Genomic DNA, 24,481 nt, shown 5'->3' with positions numbered 1-24,481 from the left:
AATCAGGAAGTCTATTTAACTGGACAAAAAGAGAAACTTGAGAGTTTGGAGAATTTGGAGAAGGAGATATATGTTGGCCCTGAAGAAAAGGAAGGAGGAGCTGTAATTTTGCAGATGACAAAGGAGAGTTTGAGGCCTGACATGATGGCAACAAAGGAAAATAAAAACTTGATGTGGAAAATCTGGCCTGAATTGGAGATTGAAAAATGGAGAGATCCCCTTATGTGGAGATCTGAAGACCTAAGGATTAAAAATTTGCTTAAAGTGGAAGTTGGAGCTTTGGGGACATTTGGATTTGAAAGGAGTAAGAAACAAGATTCGGGCTCCACTTTTAAATATGGAGGTCTGGCTGGAAGAAACATGGATCCCGTAGGGCCAGAGCTTCTCCGAGATTTGGTGTTCAATATCAAGGACTATCAAAAAAACCGGCAGAGAGGAACTGAGAGAGAACTAAGAGCCTCGGATGTGAGATCTCCAGGCTAATAGTAGATTAAGACTGATGGACATTGGTCGGGGACTGAAACCGGGAAAGGGGGGGTGGAGTTTGGGAATCCAAAGGGTACATAATTATAATTTGTTCTGTTTTTATTTTATTTTTGTTATGTGTATGAAAATTGGGAAATTCGTGGAAGGGAATTTGGGTCGACTTTAGAAAAAATGTTTTAAGAATGAGTACTGATGTATAAGTATTGATGTTTAAGTTTGGATAAGGTAAAGTTGGTTTTTTAAAATGAACTAAATTAAATGAAAATAAGGTTAGCAAAAATAAATTGAGGAAATGGATTAAGTATAGAAATAGGTTAAAAATGGATAAGGATTTGCTGAATTAACGGTTTGAGTTGGAATACAGGAAGGGGAGGTGTGAGGAGGTCGGGGAAATATGTTATTGAAAAATAAGTATTGTGAACTTTATGTGTTTTTAAACTTTTTTGCTTTTTCCTTTTTGATTCTTTTTTCATTTGTATTAAATTTGAAAACTTTAATAAATATATTTTTTTTAAAAAAGAAGTCATCCACCTCTGCTGCTGTTGATTGCAAGGGAAGGTGGACAAAGCAGCCTTTTCCAAGGAAGATTGCGACTTAGCTTTTTGTGCATATAGCCAGGCATCCACAAATACATGTGTGGATTCATAATACATCTTTCCAATGTCGAATGCTTCAAGCAGGGAAGCAGTGCTATCAAATCTCATTACCACTGAGGGTTGGAGAAGGTTAAAAAAATGGCACAAATCCATAAGGCTCTTTTATTTCCTTTTTTTGTGCCACACTGCAAATGAGAGGAATCCTGTCTCTTCCCCAAGCTCTCTGCGCACCCTGGAGGAGCTGGGATGGGGAAAGATTTGTGGGCAACCACACACCCAGGCTGGCTCATAAGCCAAGACTATCTTGGTCAATTGTTGCATGTAACCACCTCATAACACCTCATTATTGCACTAACATACCTGATATGAAATCTGAGAAAGTAGGAGGGTGCTTCATGTATCTTCACCACCCTGCAGAATGATTTGAACAACTGGGTTACTGAGTAGCTGCACATCATGGAAAGTTTCTACCTGGTCCTCCATATTCCCCCAGTCTCAGAGCCTGAAGCATGATACTTGCTACAAGGTATATTGTGCTGAAACTTTGGTTTCAGACTGCTTCTCTTCTTTCTTTTCCTTGCTCCTCACAAAGAAAATGACCCTGAAAATGACCCTTACTTAGCAATACGGAAAGACTGTCGCCCAGCTTCCACTCAACAGCAAAAACAATGGCTTCATGAGCCACTGTGTTCTATGAACAGGCAGCTGATCGCTGCCCCTTAAAGTGGCGATTCAGATGTCAAGTAATGATACCAGTAACAAGGTTGCTTGCTTATTATACTGTGTGTAGCTATAATCTGTATAGCTTGTGCAGTTCTCAAGAGTTTTCTACTTGCATATTACCCTTCTGATATGCCTACCTTGTGCTATTTCTGGCTTCTGAGGTAATGGCCTTTTAACTACAGCCTGGTGCTGAGGAGTTAAAACTATTAGTGATGCATTCGGTACTGAAGAGCTGGAATAGAGGGCAGGAATAGCATTTCATTTCTACTCTGTTCGAGACACTGGTGTATAGTTGTGCTGATTTTCTTTAAATGACATGGTGGTTATACTCTGTGCAAATTTTTTTTTAAGTCAGTACTCAGAAATGCTGAGCTCCATGACCCTCATAAATAATAGAAATTGAGCAAGTGTGCATAGTTTTTCTTGATTTACATAATTGTTTCTACTCTTGCAAATCAAAGGATGAGCTAACAACACTGCAGCCCAGCACACTGAGTCCTTCTCAGTCAGTTTTCTTCATTCTGAGATTTTAGCTGGCACACTTTGCAACATTTTCTAAAGTTCTAGAAACTTTTATTTTTATTTTTTTTAAAAAAGCTGAGATTTGCAGGAGGCTGCTTTCTGCACTCTCTACCACATTGTAGAATTGCACCATATGGAGTCCTGAGGAAGGTGTGACACACATGTAGTAGTAATTCAGTTGGAGGCATTCCTTCCTTCATCAGGCCTATATTTAATTTTATTTCCTGATAGTGGGGAGTGCCCAGTGCTGCCCAGGAATTTTTGGAAAGCAAAAAATATTGGGGACCAGCATCCAAGTATTTTTAAAAGCTGCTGTCCCCACCTTGGGAACCCTTGTACTTAGTTGGTGATGCCATCTAAAGATGTGTCCGAATTGACAAGAGAATGAACAGACAGACAAACCACTTTCCAAAATCCATAGTAGATGACATGCTAATGTTGTGCCGTGCAGTGATGACCCACAAAGGGTTAGAGCCCCCAGAAGACTACATAGGCTCCTGGGAAGGTTTGCATAATGCACATCATATTGTGCTAGTTTGGATGATGTTTTCCACATAGAACCTAGGTCCTACTAACTAATGATTGCCCTAAAAAGTAGAGAATTGGCTGGATGATTTCTATTATTTAGGATTTTGAAATGGATTATTCAGAGGAGAAACTGCCTTCTGAACTCTGGAGCGGATAGTTACCTTTTTGTGCCTTACTGAAAGCTGTTTCAGTCTCTGTCTAAGCAATATCTCAAGCAGCTCTGTCATGGTGGTCTCTTGCCTTAGTGTAGTAAATGTTCTTGAGCATGATATGCTATACAGCATGACAGAAAACAGCACAAAACTCAAAAGAGAAAGCTCTAGGGCAGCTTGCTGTCTTGTTCAATTTAGAATGTTAATTCACTCACAGGCAAGGATTCGAGGTTATAAAAACCTGAGCACTGTGCTTTGTACCCCTACAAGTGAAGGTCCAGCGTGCATACACCAAATGCATACACCAGGAATCACAAAATGTTGTACTTTATCCTTTGACTCTTGGAATAATAATTATTATTATTATTATTATTATTATTATTTATTATTTTTATACCCTGCCCATCTGGCTGGGTTTCCCCAGCCACTCTGGGCGGCTTCCAACAAAATATTAAAATACAGTGATCTGTTAAACATTAAAAGCTTCCCTAAACAGGGCTGCCTTAAGATGTCTTCTAAAAGTCTGGTAGTTGTTCTTCTCTTTGACAACATTGAGCTCTAATGCGTGTCCGGTCAGCTTCAGAATGAGTTATCTGCCACCGGCACTCTAGCCACCTCAACGATTGTTTCATTGCCCTCAAATCCGTGGAAAACCACAGGGCTGTCAGGGCTCCATGCAATTGAAGAGGGCGCTTTGGAGCTAAACAGTCAGTAGCCCTGGTTAACTCCACATTCCAGTGGGCCACCAGGAAATCAGCTGAAAGGCCATCAACATGGGATAAAGCATTCCCTACCGCTCTTTGGAAACCATTTGGATCCATTAAGTGGGGGGGGGGCGGACCATCCAAATCGGTCCCACCTCCCTGCAGAGGGGAAGGGTTGTGGAGAAGTCCAGTTGCACCAGGAAATGATCAGACCATGGCACTTCTTTAGTTTCGCTTTTACTTAGTGTCAGATCACCAACATCCATAGAGGTGAACACCAGGTCTAAGGCATGTCCGTGGCTATGAGTTGGGCCAGACTTATTCAGGGACAGCCGCATGGAGGCCATGCTTTCCACGAAATCTCAAGCGGCCCCTTGTAAGGTCGTGTCGGCATGGATGTTAAAATCCCCTAGGACAACCAAACTAGGTTTCTCCAGGAGAACATCCACCATGACCTGAAACAGCTCAGGCAGGGAATCCTTGGTGCAGCAGGGAGGTCAGTACACCAAAAGGAATCCTGTACTGCCCCTATTGCCCAGCTTCCAGAACATGTACTCAGAGAACTAGGTCTTCCCAACAGAACGCCTGGTGCAAACTAATGACTTCCTAAAAATCTCTGCAACCCCCCCCCCCCAAAGGCCTGGGTTGCTGTGCGTAAGAGAAACCTGGTAGACAAGCAGCAGCAAGGACAGGCCCATCTGCTTCATCCAACCAAGTCTCTGTTACGCATGCCAGGTCAAGTCCTCCATCCATGATCAAGTCATGGATGGCAGTAGTCTTATGAATCATTGACCTGGCATTGCACAGCAGCACCTTCAGGTCATGTGGGTATCCCTTGCTGATTCCAGTATCCATCCGGACAAGACCAGACCCGGAGTAAGGGATAGTCCTCAAATAACGACTAAACCTGCCTCCTCGGTAATGACATGCTCTGGTCTTAGCGTAACTCCTCCTCCTACCCATGATCACTGAGATCGGTTGTCCCAGTTGGAACCTATTTTGATGGGCATTGTGAACAACAGGGCCTATTATAGGCAGCAGCTCATGCACACACAAATCAAGCAAAATAACAGTTGCAATTCTGGATCATTGGTGCTGGAGAAATGTTTTAAATACTTAGGCAGCAGCATCCATATATTGGAGCCAATATCATACATTTAGAGGCAAGCTCTCTGAAGACAGAACAAACGTTCTGAACTTACTGGCACTAGCACAACACTTCTAGGAATCTGAGCAACTAGGCGCCTAGGAGTTTTCCTCGGGTGCTGCATCTGCTGTCTTGCAATTAGTTGAATTCTTGGAAAGGCATTACACATGCTATAAACAACCTGAATGAAACTCTGCATTTTGCATTTTTATAAATTTATATTTTGTAAGATGGAGCATGGTTGGGTTCTGCTGCAAGTGGGAGCTTTGGGGTGCTTTGTTTTCATGCCAGATGCAAACCTTAGGTTAGGATGGTCTAAAATGTACACATGCAATCGTGCATTCCACATGCTCTTAAAATATGCTGAGAGAAAGAAGTGGATCCAAATACAAGATTGATTTAACAAGGTTTGAATGTCGCTACTTCTATCTCTTTTTTTAAGCTGTCACATGGGTAAATTCAACTGATTTAAGTTAGCTGCAGACTCTGACCCATTATTTTCTGCTTTGACTGTTCTTGAGTTTCTTATCAGAGCCATTAGGCTTAGTTTGGTTTTCTTTTCTCCTCATTCTCCAGTTGATTGTCTTGTTGTAGTTCTTGCCCCTCACAAGATCCATTCTTTGAAATTTTCCTGTTTCTGTTTTCATATAACAGTATCTAATCTCTAGACTCTAAGGCAGACTTCAGCCATCGTGCAGACTAAAGTACAGTATTACAAATATGTAATTGGGCGATACTGCATATTCATTATTTGGGTGAGTCACCCTGACCTTGCTGCCCTGCTTTCCAATGACACTTGCTTCTTCCACTGTTTGCTAACCCTAGTTTCTTGTCTTGCAGTGTCTTCTATAAGAACTCTTAGATTTGGTTTCACCATAATCATGTAACCAGTTTTTAAAATTGCACCTTTATAGGGTGATATTCAACTATGTTTTATTCAGAGATGTTTCTACATCTACACAATAAAAGCAAGAGTAGCTGGTCTGGTCTGTTAAGACTATTCCACGCAGGAATAGTAAAACAGTTGTTATTAGAATTAACTGAAAAACCACAAGCTTGCACAAGTACATTGTGGTTTTGGTTGGTACCAGTAAAGCTTTTGATTTACTAACCCTAGGTAGAATCCCACACATTAAGCAAATAATAAGCCCTTGAGCAAATGTTTTACTTTTGCCATTAACTGAAATGCTTCTGCCATTGGAATTGATAATCTCACAAATATGAATGAGTTGCTAGGAAAGGTATGCAAAAAGTCACTAAAAACAGTTCAGAGAAAAAAGGGTGTGGAGCTTTTGCACGTGTAGATTTACAATACAGTATGCGTACATTTTCTTATGAGAAATGCACAAGGATTGTTTTCTGTACCTCGTGATTCTGCTGGATAAGAACTACCTGGAATGTCCTACACTTAATCAGTTTCGAACTTTAAAGGTCATTCCGAGGATGTCATAAATTGTGTCTGCAACTGCTGCAGTCTTATGACTGCTAGGAACTGTACCTGAGGGCAAACCCTGAGCCTTATCTTTCACTATGTTTATGGAGTAATTTTATTTGAGTGACCATATAAGCATCTCACAAGAGACCACAATTATTTTGTTGATGTAGCTCTTTGAATCAATAAAAGCAGTTTTCTTTTTCAGGGTTTCTCTGTCCTTATGACTGTATTTTGTAGGTTTGCAGGTGTTATACCCTACATTGCAGCCCTATGTATGTCTGCTCAGAAATCTGCTTAACGGGGCTTACTCCCAGTTAAGTGTGTATCAGATTGCAGCTTTAATCAACATTAGTCATAATTGGAGCAGACCTATTGAAAGCAATAGGTTTAAGTCTGTTGCTTTCAAAGGGTCTAAGCTGAATGTGAGTTTTTGGTATACTGTTAGCTAAAGTGTTTTGGTGTTTTTTAAAAAATAAATAAATCCTAAAGCTGTAATTGATCTCTCACAATGTGGATTTTGTTTGAAATGTGATGTGGTATGAGTCAGTAGCAAAGGAAATTCTTGACTTCAGCATTTTCTGCAACAGCTTAGACACCAGATAGGGTTGCAATTTATGCCTGCCTCAGTCTTTTCCAGGGTTGCGACTTCTGTCACAGAGTTACGCATACTGGAATGATCTTTTCTATTTCAGATGAAAATATAGTACTGTTAATTTATACCTGTTTTTGTTTTTTAAATCAATTTTTATTGCAGGAAGTGGTGTGTATGTGTTGCTGGTTTGACTATGTTAAAATCTAAGTAGGAATTTCTGAACTATTGAGAAGGATTTTTGATTGAAAAATGCTTGTTGCGCCAAGACTGAGAATTGTGACATTGTATAACATTGTAGCTTATTTCACACAGTGTTGACTATTTACATTTTGAACACTGGAAACACCCAGTGTTTCCATAATTTGTATAACAGTGTCGTCTTACTTACAGGGGTTTAAGCTAATGTGTTAATCTTACCTTTGAAAATGCTTATCTAAGGGCCCTGGTTGCATCCTGTTGAGGAATTATGTACAAAATGTCAGGCTGAGAGATATGGTGGAATACAGAACCTAACATCCACAATAACAATGGAAGAGGCACATGCAACTCAACTGGAGTGGTCTCCTAATGGATGTAGCTATGCAGGTTTTTACCACAGCAAGTCTGCATACAAATACTTCAGAACTTGCAGGATTACATCTATTCCTATTGGTCCCCATTTTCAACAAAACAACTTCAAAGGGAGGCTCCATTGTGAAATTTTTTAACTACAGTGGTACCTCTTAATTAAGTGGAACTTAATTCATTTCGGAGGTCCATTCTTAACCTGAAACTGTTCTTAACTAGAGGCGTGCTTTCGCTAATGGGGCCTCTTGGCGCTGCGCCACCAGCACACGATTTCTGTTCTCATCCTGGGGCAAAGTTCTCAACTCGAGGTAACTCTTCCAGGTTAGCGGAGTTTGTAACCTGAAGCGTTTGTAACCTGAGGTGTTTGTAACTCGAGGTACCACTGTATAATGCATTAACAACTTTTTTGTGGCACCTTATGTTTTACTTGGGTGACAAGTGGCATTCATTTTCCTCTTCTAGGTCTGCCCTGTAGTAGATTTATTTCTGGCTACAACTCTGTGGAACTTTTATTTCACTGGATGGGTATTGTAGACTGAAATACCTGGTGTAAATCCTTTAGTTGTGAGTCAGAACAGAGGCAGTTCTACACAAAAACATGTAGATATATATAGTTGTCAGTAGGTTTCCAACAGAGGGTGCTTATGTCCATAATGTTTTTCTACCGTAGTGTCTAGAAAATTACTTGTTGATAAATTGGTCCAGGCTCACAATGATGGTGAATTGAAATCCTAGTAGAATTTCCCAAGTGTTTCCTTTCCATTAGTCAATCTGACCCTGGACCAGTTCATTCAATGGGACAATCTGGTGCTACTGCTTTCGTTTTATTTAATCACCTTCAGCACACATACCTTAAGGTGATATACAAAATACAATAAAAACAACACAAGCAAATCCTAAGCAGGCAGAGAGCTATCCATCCCGCTGCAAAGCTTCCTTGAACAAAAATATATTCAATAGCTTCCAGAAAGTACAGTGTGTGTTTGTCATATAGCGTGACAGGAATACCGCTCTACAAAACTGGTGTAGCCTACTCCAAGTTACTGTGGAATGGGCTTCTGATATCTTTGGAACTTGAAGGAGAAGCTCTTCTGAAGTCAGCAGTGACCCACTTAGTATATGGCATGAGGTTGTCTCTCAAGGAACCTGGTCCTGAGTTGTAAAGGATCTTACAGTGGCAATGCCTTGAATTTGATCCAGTAGCGGAGTGGCAGTCGGTGAAAATCCTACAAGCCAGGTTTTATGTCCTGGCAGCAGTTTGCCCCCACAAGCCACCATATTCTGCAACAGATGAAGCAGAGTCCAGACCACGGGGAGCCCCCCATGTATCCCCATTTGTTGGAAACCTCCTGATTACTACACACACACACACACACCACACTATCTTCCACTACTGCAATTACTCAGTATTCCCCCTTATATTGAGGAACATGAACTGTCATGGACATTGGGGGTGGGACTGGACTAGCTAGCATGGATCCCTTGTGCATGTTTTCAATGCTTTTGGTTTCCTGTAAACACCCCAAAAGTCTTCTCTCTAGGAGGTTCAGATCACCCCGGTGTCAGTATCTTAATGGTTAGGACTCTGAACGTGGGTGCTGCCTTAGCTTCTGCCTTCGTAGCTACTTCCCCTCACAGATGTATATTGACTCGGTTTCCGTGCAACGCTAAATCAAACCATGACTTGGTGCAGGCTCCCAGAGAGGAGATTGTGGCTCGCAACTGCTTTGCTCTTCCTCTGGCCTCGCTGCTCTGAACCAAGCCACGGTTTGGTTTAGTGCATTGTCTGAACCCAGGCACATGATTTGTCTTGCTCCAGGCAAGCCACCAGTTGTAAACCAAGAACAAATCTTGGCTACAGCTCATGACAAACCACTAGCCTGGGCTCAGATGACATGCTAAGCTAGACTTTGGTGTAACTCTCACAGTGAAGACAGCTATGAAACCTGAGGACTTAACAGTGCCTACCAAGTGACAGTGAAGAGGGGTTATTTCACACTACAAAAACTTGTTCTGCAAGTACACAGGTTTGTCTATAAGGTGCTAGAACTGTTTTGCCCTGAATCAGCCCAATGATGTATATAGCTCAGTACTGTCTAACCTGGCTAGCCCTCCAAGGTCTAAGGTAGAGACATTATTCAGACCTGCCTGGACCCTTAATTGGAGATGCCAAGGGTTGAATTTTGGTCTTCATGTACGCAAACCATTTTTCTTTTGTGAAGTGATTTAGTGCTTTATTTTTTGAGGTCTAAAACTTTCAGGGCAGTCATATGTCTTTTCTATTGGTATTCCCATCTTCATCATGCCTCTTGCTCTGTGTAAGCACTCAGAATGGGTAAACATCCTCAGAACAATGATTACATGCAGCATTGGCCGCCACCTGGAGTCCACCCTACTCCGCTCTCCATGTGTTTGCCATAAATGTCTACTTTGGATGTGTGCTTATAGAGCCCCTCAAATGAAAACGTAAGATCCTAACTTAGGGTCATTTGAAAGGCAAGAATAAATAACACTCTATTTTGGGAGGTACGGTTCTACAGGTACACATGCCAACAAAGAGAGGTTGAGGCAAGCATGACCGTATTAACTCATCACAATCCCTTGACTTATCAGGAAGAAAATGCATTGTTAACAGCCATATTGAAGTCTTGCTAAATGTGTAAAAATAAAGCTACAGACAGCTTTGACGCTTGTCCTTCGTTAAGAGTAAAATCAAAACACCCAGAGGTTCTTGCCATAGCTTGGTTGGAGACAGAATGCTGCTGAATCCCAGTTGTTGGAAATTTCAGGAGGAGAGAGTGTTCTTTTGCTTGGGTCTTGCTTGTGGGCTTCCGATAGGTATCACTTTGGCACTCTGAGAACAGGCTACCGGACTGGAAGTGCAATTTGCCTGTTGCAGCAGGCTCTTCTTAGATTCTTCCGTATGTTATAACTTTCATTAGGCTATGCCACTTGCATTGTTTTACATTTTACTAATGTATCAGATTTTAAGATTGGTTTGATCATTGTCAAATTATATTTGTATGAAATCGACTTGACATACAAGATGTTTGCTTAATTTACCGGTATCAGTGACTGCAGTACATAATTTTTTTTTTTTAAAAAAAAGCTTTCTCACTAATTTTACACACACTTTATTAAGCGCCTCTCTTTTCTTTGCATGCAGTAGAGTTCTGCTTTGAGGACTTACCGTATTTTTCGCCCCATAGGACGCACCGCCCCATAGGACGCACCTAATTTTTTTTTGGGGGGGGGAATAAAGAAAAAAAAATTTCCCCTCCTCAGGCACGGGGCAGGCGCGGGGGAAGCCCGAGCTTCCCCCGACCCCAGCCCCCAGAACAGCCTGCTATCCGCAAGCCTAGGGAGCCGCACCGGTCTCCCCAGGCTTGCGGAGAGGTGCGTGAAGCCCGGGGGCGCTCTTCAGCGCGCACCAGGCTTCGGAATGCAGGCAGCTCTGCGCTACCCTCCGGAGCCCCGCGCAGCTTAGCGCCAGGATCCAGAGGGTGGCGCAGAGCTGCAAGAAGCCCTGGAGCCCAGGCAGCTCCACGCCACCCTCCGGAGCCCCGCACGGCTTCGCGCCGGGATCCGGAGGGTGGCGCAGAGCTGCAGGAAGCCCTGGAGCGCAGGCAGCTCCGTGCCACCCTCTGGAGCCCCGCGCGGCTTCGCGCCGGGATCCGGAGGGTGGCGCAGAGCTGCAGGAAGCCTGGGAAAACCTGCATTCGCCCCATAGGACGCACACACATTTCCCCTTCATTTTTGGAGGGGAAAAAGTGCGTCCTATAGGGCGAAAAATACGGTAAGCACTTGAGTCCATTGTTGCTTGCCCTGGCATGTAAAATAAGCACAAAGGAGATGAAGTTTGGGGGGGGGTCAAAATGTCAGGCACTTTAAAAAAAATCTACATGTTATGGAAATTAGAAGTATCTCTGCAACTTAGGGCAACTGTCACTGGCCAAGGAATAGCATTTTATTCTCGGTGGCTTCTGTACTCTTACTAAAATAAAATCTATTATCACTCTTGATTTTTCTAGGGGAGTGCACATTGTGTGCTGCTTTTGTGATGGTCTGCTATCATTGAGGGTTCAAGAACAAAAAAGTATTCAGGTAACATGCCTGATCTTTCATCAGTCAAGTTGTAGTGCTTGTCTGTCTCTCTCCTTCCCTCCCCCCTTTCCGCCCCCATTTCCACTGAAACAGATGAATTGTTTTGGATGCTTCGTCTGAATGGCAAATATTTCTGTTATGAAGCAGAGCATGGAATCCTGTTGGATGCTTTCATTAAAACCAATATATATTGCAGATAACAGGCTTTTGTTTTGCTGTCTGCTTTACTCATGCTGCCTTGACCTACATTAGTATAGACGATTACTAAGAAGAGCTTTTTATTTTGCATTTTGGGTGCATGAAAGCTACTGATTCCAGACTTGATATAAATGTCTACAGAAGCACCTAGTATATTGAGTTCACTAACGCACAAGCAGCATTTAATTGATTGGCCTTTAAGTAGCCATCTCCTTTTCTCCAGTGGTAAAATCTTTACATACCCAGCTACTAAATATCAAAGCATATAATAAGTTATGCCTAACTAGCCTCCACCGTAAGCAGCTGAACCTGAAGTTGGTTTGAGCAAGGCCAGGTCAGATGTAGGATAGAACTCTGGAGTTTCTATTTCTTTATCATAGATCTTGCTAAGCAAGGGTGTGACTAAGTGCTGTCTGTACAGTCTGGGTTGCCTTGTGGCAGCAGGTAGTGATATCATGGCAGTTATGGAAACCTCCACAGCAGTACAAATTGGTTTGCTCCAAGGTTCATGTACGACTTTGTTCTCTCTGTGTGTCATGTTCTCTTTGCATTTATCATGCCACACTGGTGATAAACCAGGGATGATTGGGTTTGTGCTCAGAATCTGGCATTGATTCACTCCAAGCAGTTGCTTAGGGTATAGTTTCTCTGTACGTCAATGTTACGGTTGACAACATTTGCTATGCAGAAGAGGAGACTGAGGAGAGCCTTGTGGTATGTGAGTTTTAGCTTATCTGGCTGCCGTGGAGACTGCAGAGTAGACTTGTGGAAATGGCTCTTTGTGGGAAAGTCTGTAAATGCATTAGGCTCTTACATCAATTTGATCTGAAACGAGACTTGAATTTTAAAGTTGCTTCTAAAAATTATGCCTTCATAACAGTGGATTGTGCAAGCTCAAAGCCTGCCAGGATGAGGCTCTGAGGTGATTGGGGATTGCACAGAAAATTCAGCATCTTGTGAACAGCCCTGAGATCTTGTGATGTAGGGCGGCATATAAATCAGATAAATAAATATTTAGAGAAGATGCCTTTAAAGTGCCAAGTGAATCAATCGGTAAAATAGAGTGAGCTTCTTCATAGTGTAGGCATAAGACACTTAGGCCTCGCTGTCCAAGCCAATCAGGTTTCCCTTGGTTTTGAAGTATCCCACAAAAGCTTGGAGTTCATACCCTGCCAACTGGCTGGATTGCGATAATTTTAGATCATGGCTGAGTGCAAGGGGGTGGGGAACCTTTTTGACCTGGTGGACCAGATTTTTATCTGTCTCCATCACCACAGTCCAACTTTGCCAGGCCAATGGCCAAACAACTGGCTGTTGGGTGCTTGGGAAATGCTGTGCAAAGCACATTGCAAGCTCTGTGTTTCCCAAGAGTTGAGCAAAGGGCCAGAAAAGCTGCTTTCTGCAGGGATCGGCTGCACAATCAAGTTTCCCCATGGGAAGTTAGATTGTGCAGCCATTCCAGCCACATCTGTACCCATGAGCATGATGGGCGTGGTTTTAGGAAAACAGCTTAGTTGGCCAATTTGGGATGTAGTCCAAATTTGGCCTGCGGTCTGGAGGTTCCTCACCCCTGCTTTAGTGTTAGACGAGTTCGGGCAAGCACAAGTGAACTGCCAGGGTTGTGTGTTCCTTCTCCTATAGGGCCATGGTTACTTTGGCAGAGTTTAGTTATGCTTTAATTAACCCTAGCCTTACTGTGTATTCAAACAAAGAATCTAATTACAATTGTACCTTGGAAGTCGAACGGAATCCGTTCCAGAAGTCCGTTCGACTTCCAAAACGTTCGGAAACCAAAGCACAGCTTCTGATTGGCTGCAGGAAGCTCCTGCAGCCAATCGGAAGCCTCAGAAGCCCCGTTGGACGTTTGGCTTCCAAAAATAGTTACAAACCGGAACAGTCACTTCGGTGTTTGCGATGTTCGGAAGCCAAAACGTTCGAGTACTAAGCTTTTCGAAAACCAAGATACTATATTCTAATAAGCTAACTTGGTTTCAAGTTGGCATAGTATGAAACTTACCAAAGTGTATGTTTAAACCAGGATCCTACCAACTAAAACAAAACATTGCCAAAATCATTATCTTAGCCATTTGGGAAGAGGAGTACAGAATGGAGCATGTAAGCCCAGTGCTTGGCTCAGGCCCATTCAGGCATGTTGACATAGTGCTAAATTGGGGTTTAGTGTTACATGTGAATGCAATCCATGTTTTAATTATTGACTAGAAACAGAAGGTTCATAAAACCATGCCAGTATAGGTAGAAATTGCTTCTTATAAACTGAGGACATTTTAATTTGACCAGCTTCTGCGAATTCTTCATACTGTGGAAATAGGAATATCTGTTACCTTTCATGTAGCACACTGAAATTGCCTGAAAAGTATTTCATAAAGATTTCACAGGAACAAATAAGAATTTGTTTCAAGCCCTAGTTCTGTGGAGAGAATTAGCAATTCTGATTTTTCCTTACTGATTTGTATCTCAACACAGAGAGATCAGTTTATAGTAAATCTTGACATTAATTCAAAGGATTCATCACAGAATTGTTGTCGCATTGGTATTACAGCTTTGTCACCTACAAAAATATCCCCGTTTGGGGGATCATTGTAACCACTACTAGTAGTAAATTACTAAGAAAATGCTCAATTTGGGTGGGAGGAACCCCTTCTTGGCTGTTTTTGTCTGGTCAAATAGAGAGCATGCTTGAAAAGTTATTCAGTTGTATGAATAACTTACAAACTTCTTACTCTTTCATTAGTTAAGAAGTTGTAAACTTCCAGTTTCTGCTTCTTCAGTGGAAGAAAACCATTTAAGGTATCTATGCACCATCATTCATAACCTACTTTGAAATTAAATTATGGCGTGTTGTCACATGCCTTTGTTTTTACACCATCAGAACTCATTTTCACTCCACAAAAAGAGATGCCTCCAAATTCTGGAGCTGATTTTGAACTTCTAATCAAGTGGAAATAGACATGGATTGCAAGGGGAAAGGGAGGGTCTCACTGGTTCTGGAATATCCTTGTTATTTAGATATGGCAGGCATAGATTTAGCCATCCCTAGCTTGCAAAGGCAGAAGGCAAGGCCAATCCACTTCTTGTAAGCGACAGTTTCTAGGTGCAGCATACCCGGATAGGCACTCAGCACAATTTAATCCAAAACTGGCAATGCTGTGCAGAATTTAAACCTCTTTCACATTCATCAGCTGCTTCGAAAGCCTGGCAGGTGGTGCCCGTGGATCACTGCTTTCCAGGTTCAGCGCAAGAGTAGTGGTTGGCTCTGGCAAACCTCTGCCAGTTTGAGCGAAATCTGGTGAGGTAAAGCTACAGGAATCAATCGCATGGGCTTATTTTGCAGAAATTCTGCCTCAGGTTTTGTCCAACCCTATGTCATCTGGAAACCATATTGCGCAACTTGCAATCTGGAAGCAAATGGGTGTATCTAGTGTTGATGTTTAATTACTTTTTATGATCACCACTTCAGCAGTACGGATGTACAGAATCTAGTATGTCAGAGGTGTTTCTTTTCCACGTTCAGGCTTCAGGTGATAAAGGAGCCTGTTCCGTAAGGAGGTATATACTATAAATATTGATCTTTGAATTATGGGGAAGGCTGAGAGAGCGTTTATATTATTTTCTGTCTATATCTGAGCTGAAATACATTTTATACCATCATAAATAACTCATTTTCCAAGTGTGGATCCTTAGTAGCCAAGTGGGTACCATCAATTTAGAACATGAAGGTTGGTAGGCTTGGGGAGAAACCCCCAAGCAACACCCCCCCATACACACAAAAAAAAGCTTTGGAAGAAACCCCTAAGAGGTGGAAAACCCCAAACGAGCCTGTGAGGACCAAGCATGCTTAGTGGTCACAGAATGCTGTCTAACTGTTCAAGGGTGGAAAACTGGGAGAGCGTGGGATGCATTGGAGTTTACTGAAAGAGGGCATGGCTGGCTGACTGGCTGGAAAGCTTTGATGCAGGTCTTCCTTGTTGTTTTCTATCTGCACAAGCATGTGAGGTATTGTAATCTTTAGCCCTACATTCCAGTAGCTTGTTTCACAACAGTATTCCATTAGACTAAATCAAACCACAGTATGATTTGATTTTGTGACTGTTAACTTCATTGAATGTTAAACGTGATAGATCTCATCTTCCTTGCCATTTCTTTAAAGGATATTGTCAATACTGGGAATGAAATATATATATTTTTTGTCTCTGTTGTGTTTTGCCTGTGTCTGTAGAGGATGTGCTGAGTAAAGACGCTGGGGAGTGTGCAATATGCCTGGAAGAGCTGCAGCAAGGGGATACAATAGCACGATTGCCTTGTCTATGCATATATCATAAAGGGTAAGTACATGCGAAACAGAATTCAGCAGCTGGGACTTGGAATCATAGAATTGTGGAGTTGGCAGAGACCCAAAGGGTCATCTAATTCAACCCCCTGCAAGGCAGGAAACTCAACTAAAGTATCCATGACAGGTGGCCATCCAACCTTTGCTTAGAAATCTCCAAGGAAGGAGAGTCCACAACTTCCCGGGGGAATCTGTTCCACTTAACCATTCTAATAATTCACTGAAATAATTTTAATAGGTTTGCATTTAAAAACTGTCAAAAATGAGATTTGACAAGGCGGGATTTCTAGAGCTTATCCCCTCAGCATATTTACTTTTCCTGTTAATTGTTTTTCTTTTGAAATCTTACTTCATAGTATGCAAGGACCCTCAAAAAAGGCCTTTACTGAGGTTTTCCAATATATAGCTTTTTCATTGTGTCAGGGAACTGCCATCGGAGCCTAGGGTGGAGGTAAGGCTCCCTGACGATGCAGGAGAAGGAACCAGCAGGGAGAGAGAGAGAGCTTCCTTGGAGGAAGGAAATAGGAGGGACACCAGGAAGAAAGAGGAGGCTGCGGAGGGAGGGCTCCGAGACTCTTCCACAGAGAGCAGCGGGGAGAGCCCAGGACCTCCGTTGGGCATGCCCACTCTGCGCAGGAGACTTCCGCGCAGAGAGGCTAGGCGGAGACTTGGAGTGAAGGAATTTTTATGTTGGAAGAAGTTCAGAAAACGCCCACTAACGGATTCTGCCAGTGACTGAGACAGTCATGGAGAAAGGGCTGTCCAGCCAGGGAAAGGTTTATCCAGGCAACGCTGTCTAGAGCTGCAGCACCCTTTACGCACAAGCAACCCCAATTCCCTTTACACATTGATTAATCAGTTACAAGTCTGTTAACTGTAATGGAAAAACCACTTCTGAATGATTGCCCTAGTTAACATGATACTTTCATTATAAAGAAAGCATTTTCTTGAAAATAATTTTTTTCCTGTTTTCGTGGAGCTGACTGATAAGCAAACTTCTCTTTGTGTTTCAGCTGCAGTAAAGAAATAATCTCTCTCTCTCTCGCTCTCTTGTAGATGCATAGACGAATGGTTTGAAGTAAACAGATCTTGTCCTGAGCATCCCTCAGATTAACGTCAGAGTTTCCTGTTTTGTGTAGGTAACTACTGTCATATAGGTTGCTGTCCCCAAAGACCAATCTATAAAGCTGAGTAGCTTTCAATAATCTGGCTGTAGCACAACGTGAGTTCTAGTGCTCCAATAACCTTTTGCTCCAGCTACTTTTCTTAATGGTACATTGGCACAATAACTTCTGGGATTGGACGCAGTTGTTAAATGTATTTGATTCTTGCACATGCTAAAGACTTCAGACCATCGATTCTGTCACTGATGATGGGGATGAATGCTGAATCCTTGCAGCCTGAACCATCTGCTCCCTACTCTTGCCATGGGGATTTTTGTGTCAAGAAATTCCTGCCTTAACCCGATAAACCACCTTTGTTACTACTTTAGGCTTAGGGCCCTCGTATTTACGGGACCGCCTCTCCTGGTATGCCCCGCAGAGGACCCTAAGGTCCATGAATAACCATAGGTTAGAGGTCCCGGGCCCTAAGGAAGTCAGACTATCCTCTGCCAGGGCCAGGGCCTTTTCAGTGATGGCTCTGGCCTGGTGGAATGCTCTGTCCCATGAGACTAAGGATTTAACCTCCTTTCGCTGGGCCTGTAAGACAGAGCTATTCCACCTGGCCTTTAATTTGAATTCAGCCTGATCTTTTCCTTCTCTTCCCTCCCCCTCCTCTTTTATGAAGATTACCCACTCTGGGACCCCACAGCTAATTCTCCCCTGGCCTCCTCGCTGGCCCAAGTAGGACTAATTCAGCCAGCTAGCCCTGGTGACTATCTAATGTTTATTGGATGGATTTCCCCCAAATTGATTTTTGAACTTTGAATTTTATTGTCATTCATGCTTTTATACTGTATTTTATGCTGCTTCTATGTCGTATTATAATTAAGTGTTTTCAATTTGTTGTTAGCCGCCCTGAGCCCGGTTTTCTGAACCGGGAAGGGCGGGGTATAAACAAAAAAATATTACTATTATTATTTATCCAATTCTGCCTGAGCCATCTTACCATTCTGGGCAGCACTGCTGGCCCAAGACATTTTGCTACCTGAAGTGGCATGTAAATAAATGGCGGCCCTGTTATGGCAAACACTTTATAAAGGCATTATCTGCGCCATTCAGACACCAGTTCTTACCCTGTGTGTTCCCAGATGTAGAAAGTAGCATCTTAGTGCCTAATGCTTAGTAATGACAGTGGTAGGCTGTTTTCACTAGGCATTAAGCAATGTGGAGCAGGACAGTCTGGCTTGCCCTTTGTAGACCAGCAATCGGTGCCATTTGAGATGCTCTTTAAAGAGTTGTCTCTTAGCATATTCAGTTCTGACTTGCTGGAACTAGACATGTTACTATTCAGTAACATCTTTTTCATGACTTTTATCCCCACAAGGAAAAAATATTGTGTGTCATATTTCAGGCATATTTTTTTTAAACTTGAAAACCACAACTGTGTTAGAGCAGGGTGGAGGAGGCAGCAGTACTTTCTAAACTTCCTATTTTTAAATGCCTGCTGGCATTTGTGTCAAGTTATTTGAGTTGGCGCACAATACAAATGACACCTTTAGGCTCGCAGGTACCAGGAAGACTTTCCTCTCTATGCGCACCCTGAACAGCAGCCCTCACATGCTGTATCAAAAATTGCTTTTGAAGCATGATTAATTTTTCAGAAATTTTTTTTGTGACCCACAATGAATGTCTGTTTAATGGAAATGTATAGTGAAAAGTCTCACTGTGCCCATAGTGTTAGTCATGTGGTCTCTTGATTGTTAATCATCATAGCCTTGATCAAAGAAGGCCCTTTCTTTTTCCTTCCCTGCCCCCTTTTTACTATTTACCAGGTTTCATCTACTATTTCTTCATTCTTCAGTCATCTTAGAAACCACAATACAGATGTGGTGGGAGTGGGGAGGAGTTATGGCACTGAATGATGGGTACCGCCATTTTAAAATACTCCCTGCACCTCAAGCCATTAATAATAATAATAATAATAATAATAATAATAATAATAATTTATTATTTGTACCCTGCCCATCTGGCTGGGTCTCCCCAGCCACTCTGGGCGGCTTCCATAGAAACCAAAAAAACACTAAGATATCATACATTAAAAACTTCCCTGAACAGGGCTGCCTTAAGATGTCTTCTGAATGTCAGGTAGTTGTTTATCGTTTTGACATTTGATTTCTGTTGTTAACATGTTAATACAGTATTGAAATACTAGCATTGTGACAAAAGGTGGCTCAATTCACACATAATTCACACACAAACTATGGCTTGGCATGAACAAGCAAGCATGCAGGTGCATGTTTAGAAAATCACAGCCTCTTTGCTCTTCAGCCAGTCCTGCTTCTGTACTTCCAGAAGCCGAACCATGGTTTGGCTTAGCTATATGTGCAAGCCCAGGCTTGTAAGTTGGTCTTGCTCAAAACAAACCATGAACGGTAAGCTGAGAGCTAACTCTGATTACAGCTTGTGGTTTGCTTGGACCAAGACATACCACAAGCCTGGGCTCACATATATCACTAACATGGCAACGGCTGGACCAGCAGGAGGGACAAATTTTCTAAATTTGCACCAACTCAGTTGGGCATAGTTTGGCTTGGCATTGCTTGCAGAGCAGGTTTCTCTCCTGCTTAGGTAGTCCAAGAATAAAAGAAGAAGTTTTCATGCCCAAATGAGTTATGGAGCTCACTACTTTTTGGCCAAGCCCAGAGACATCATATGGGCTCTGAGAAAATGGTGGGGAGAATTTGCATGGCTACTTCCCTCTTATTTCTCCTTCCTCCTGCCATCATGTGAAACGCAGAAGGGTTTGGCTTCCTGCTGCTCTGTACAGTGGTACCTCAGGTTACATACGCTTCAGGTTACAGACTCCGCTAACCCAGAAATAGTGCTTCAGGTTAAGAACTTTGCTTTAGGATGAGAACAGAAATTGGGCTCCGGCGGCAGCGGGAGGCCCCATTAGCTAAAGTGGTGCTTCAGGTTAAGAACAGTTTCAGGTTAAGAACAGACCTCCGGAACGAATTAAGTACTTAACCCGAGGTACCACTGTATGTGGGACGGGGTAGCACATCTTGGTGGAAAATTATGGGAAATGCCAAGGAGAAAATTATTCCTTCTCAAAATCCCCAATACACCACTATTACAGGATAAATACAAGTGAATCGTTTTCTCAGTATCAGCTGGTTCTTATGGCTGTTTATACACACAAGGGCAATTTATTTTTAAGTGGTGTCCAGAGAGGCTTATACTTTCTCTCCTCCCCGCAAAAAACCCAAAACTGCTGTTTATAGAACACACTCCATTTCCAAGAAAGTTAACTTCCTTCTCTGTGAATTTCTGTCTAGTCTCTCACACTGATCATCACGTGTAAAGGATTTGGCGTTCCATCTTCAGATGCCGACGTGAGACTGGACTTCTGTTCACTTTGTACTGGAAAGTTAAGAGGGAGATGGAACACGACACGGGACAAGTGATGCGAAGCTGGAAGCTCAGTGTACCGACACTCAGCTTAAAGGAGGCACAGGGATTCTTGAAAATGCTGCACATCCTGGAAAAGTCCTCTTCCCACAGACTTTACGGACAACATTTTGTATCTACAGGCCAAAGTTACTAACTTTCATTTTAATTTTTTTTTTAAAAAAAGAAAACTGTCTACAGAAGCAGTTTGTTCTCACGTTCTTTCTTGAATGGAAGCTGTGTGCTCCGGATCAAGATTCTGGGACATTGTACAAGGAAAATGCCATTTTGGAGTTGGAATCCGCCCCACTCCCACTGTGTACCAGGAGCTTGGGATTGGGGGTAAAGGCAGTCTATGAAGTACATACAGTTAAGCGGTGTGAACTTCCTCATGAAATTTTGCACCCTTTCTGCTGTTCACATTTTTTCTGTGAAAGAATGCAACATTCCTTGACTTAGGATTTTATTTTTTATTTTTTAAGTAAAGCTTTGCCAGAGTGCAGCCCAAAGAGCAAAATGTAATCAAGGCAGATCATTAATTGACGTCGTTGATCAGGCTACAGAGTTAATTGAAATCCGCATACTGTGTTCATTTACTGAAATTCACCTTTACTGCTTGTGGATATCAATGCAGCAGCAAAACTGGGGGGAAAAAAGAAAAGAGAGAGAGAGCATAATTTAGCAGCTATGCAATATTTTTTAAAATAAATTATAGGGAAATAAGAATTACCATCTCAAGTGCTGCCAGTTTAAGGTAATTTAACGGGTATTTTTTAAACATGTTTCAGGTAGTTATTTTCTTGTACTACTTTAATCTCCAGGCTGTTTCTCTCCAGCTGAGTAGTCACAAAGGTGAGCAAAGTGATACATTTCATGGGGATGGGAGCTGGATTGACTTTTGTGTGGTTTTTTTAATTATTATTATTCAAGGTTGTCTCAGTGGCAGATCATAGCAGTTCATGTTAGCCAGGCTTTTGACAGTAGCTATAATTCTGTACCCAACTGCTCATCCTTCATCCCATTGATATAAATGGGTTTAAACATACATAACTGTGAGCATACGTTTGAAGGAACCACCTATGTTTCTTGAACCAACAAAACTTTACACTACCGTGGCTTACCATAAATTGAAAAATGAGGGGTATGGGATAGGGTAGGGAAGAAGCTCATTAAGTAAAATTGTGAGCTGTTAAGAATATATCTGTTTCCACACAAAAAAGGGACCCGTTTTGGAAGCTGTTAAAAGTACCTTGTAAAGTTTGTAACAAAAGTGTTGAATAAAGGTGATTGAAACTTTTCACATGTTTATATAGCAAAAAATAAGATCTATTTCACATTATTTTGTTCTTAAGAAACAAATTATGCTTCTGTTAAGACCCCCCCCAAAAAAGTGGCAAATGGAGAAGGTTTAAGTAGCTCACTTCTATGTCTGCCCTGCAAATGTCTCCCTCACCCCACCTTGCAAGGCAACCTGTCTTTGCAACCCAATACCTACTTCTGTCAAATGAAAGGAAGCAATATAGTGGTTTCTTGTAGCTTTAGGATATTGGATAGAGAGAAAAGAGTTTTATTAGCCTGTAGGTAGCCTGTTACTCCTTCCTGGTATCTCAAGTTCTTTTTACCTTCTGACAGTAAAGACTTGCATTCGTTGGCTTTAAATTATGTCTCCATCTCATGTAACAGCACTGTGTCGTACCGTTCAGGGACTTTTCCCTCCCTTGAACTTAAATCAGATCTTCTGCTGCAGCTGCTGGGATTCAATGATATTTTTTTTCAGGGATCATTACTGCTGGTACCAGACACTGAGGTTGGGACAATATAAGCAAGGCAGTAATTTAAATGTAAATGTACTTGCGATTTTCTGCACTAACTTATCATTCTCCACCTTTCGCAGTGTCCTGTTGGCACTTTACATTTTTAGATGTACATGTAACACTGGTATACAGGAGCTCTTAGGAGGAAGAGTTAATCAATATACCTGTACATATATCAGGGAGCCAGGATTGCCTGTGACTCTTGAGCAACCTGGAGTTTGATTCCATGTAATTTGTAAATGGCCCTGGAATGTGAATATTTCAGACTGGGCACTTTTCAGTCGGGTTTCTTCACGTGTCTATTAATTGAAGTACCTTTTTCCTTTGAGGCCTCAAAAGCTTTTATTCTATTCAGTCTCCTTACACACACAAAAGCAGGTGAGTCCAGAAATATATGTTTATATTGCTTGCTACTCCAGTACACTTAAGAAAGGAAAAGAAAAGAAAAGGAAGAAACCTGTCTTTTACTGTCATTTATTCCCTTGGCTGGTTTTGAGCCAGAGAGGGATTTTCCAGATGATTTTGCTTTGTCAAGCAGACATGCTGGTATGGAAAGTCCCCACTCTGCATTGCCAATGAGCTAATCTCAGTGCTGATCTTCTTGATAGCATAACTTGCTATTTATACTTCCTTGTCTTAGACTTTAAGCTTCAAATCTCTTTCCTCCTTACTTCCTCCTTCTAAGTCATTGCACACTGCAGGCTTGAGCCTTATTCTGCCCTGCCTCTTTTATTTGAGCAAATTCTTTTGTTGACCTCAATTAGCACTCCATTATACAGATCTCTGCCAGAGGAGGAGCTTTTTCAATCATATTGGCCCAACCACTTCCTTGTGTCCAATAGGAGTAGCTTTCTTTAGATGGCTCTGGCTTCTGATCCAGCCCTCTGCAATGAAACTGAAAAGCTCCAAAGTGCAGCCAGCCAGGTTCAGTTCTTAAGTACGGTGTCTGCTCTGTGTTCTGCTGGATATATTGAAAAGACAGAAGTGCATTGTTCTAAATTAACTCAGTCAGGAGGCCAAATTTGTGGTTGCAGTTCAGAAGCAGAACAATGTAAGTTGCTGCTGTTGGAAAATTCTCAGGCTGCTGGAAGGCATTCTCTAGAGTACATTGGTATGTTTCGTGCCACAGTGGTGGAAACTGCAAAAGTAATGCAAAGCAGTGCTAAAGACTCAAAGCTGCCCATGTGTCCAGCTTTTATTTGGAAAATTGGCTTGCTTTTGGTACTACTTTTTGTGTCTCTGAGTTGCAAATAGGCAAGAATCCCTATCTGTTTGAAAGAAATGGCATCAATGATGTGCAGACTTTGCTTGTTGTCAGTCTAGTTCTTTATATATGTGGCATCTGTTTAAGTGTTTCAGATGTTGCTTCAGCAAAGATTTTGCTTTGCATTCCAGCCTGCAAACATGAATTGCCAGATTAGTTGGCTACAATATTAGTTGACTGATTGATGGAGGTAAATGTTAGATCTACTGGAACAATCGTTAAGCAGAGATGCAGAGGATTAAGGGTACTGTTGCTCATTTTTGAGGCTATTTTTCGTTCTGGTGTGTGATGGGGGAAAGGGAAATATTTTAAAGATGGCCTTCTAATAAGTTGAGGCTTTTTAAATGAAGTAGTTTGTTACTTTGCACTTCCCTTAAACATCTCAAAAGATACCCAATACTGAATTTTTTCATGTATCCAGATTCTGTGGATTTATCATTCAGAAGGCATCAAACTAGCAAACTGCTTGCCCTTGTTTCCTACACACAGCGACATACAGAGTGAATCCTCATTGAATCCCTAAACCCCTTTTTGTTAGGCAAAACATTTGCACTTTTTCTCTTTTAAGTGTTGTCAGTGGCAAACTATTGTTCATGCAAGCTGCAAAAAGTGGCTCCTTCACAAATTGTATGGTCTGCGGTTTCAAACTAAAAACCTTCAGGGAATCCTTTTTCTGTTGTCTTTTTTCCCCTTCCTTTTCTTTGCCACCAAGGAGCCACTGTGCCTTGGAAAGAATTCTGAAAGAGTG

General features: G+C 42.0%; 1 protein-coding gene across 2 annotated transcripts in view; it reads left to right on the top strand.

The window, feature by feature from the left end:
• The window catches only part of ZNRF2 (zinc and ring finger 2), a 51,565-nt gene extending 30,265 nt beyond the window's left edge, over window positions 1–21,300 (top strand). Inside the window, exons 3-5 of one of the 2 annotated variants that reach the window (XM_053359181.1) lie at window positions 15,992–16,097; window positions 17,159–17,241; window positions 20,544–21,300. In XM_053359181.1, coding sequence (XP_053215156.1) covers window positions 15,992–16,097; window positions 17,159–17,216 — 164 coding nt within the window. In that variant the 3' untranslated portion in view covers window positions 17,217–17,241; window positions 20,544–21,300. The remainder of the gene's footprint in view (window positions 1–15,991; window positions 16,098–17,158; window positions 17,242–20,543) is intronic. The other variant, XM_053359180.1, reaches the window with a different exon arrangement.
• Window positions 21,301–24,481: the final 3,181 nt, after the last annotated feature.

Source organism: Podarcis raffonei, chromosome 12 (assembly GCF_027172205.1).
Source record: "Podarcis raffonei isolate rPodRaf1 chromosome 12, rPodRaf1.pri, whole genome shotgun sequence".
Classification (NCBI taxonomy): Eukaryota; Metazoa; Chordata; class Lepidosauria; order Squamata; family Lacertidae; genus Podarcis; species Podarcis raffonei.
Note: the sequence above shows the minus strand (reverse complement) of the source record. Positions and strands in the feature narration are given on the sequence as shown.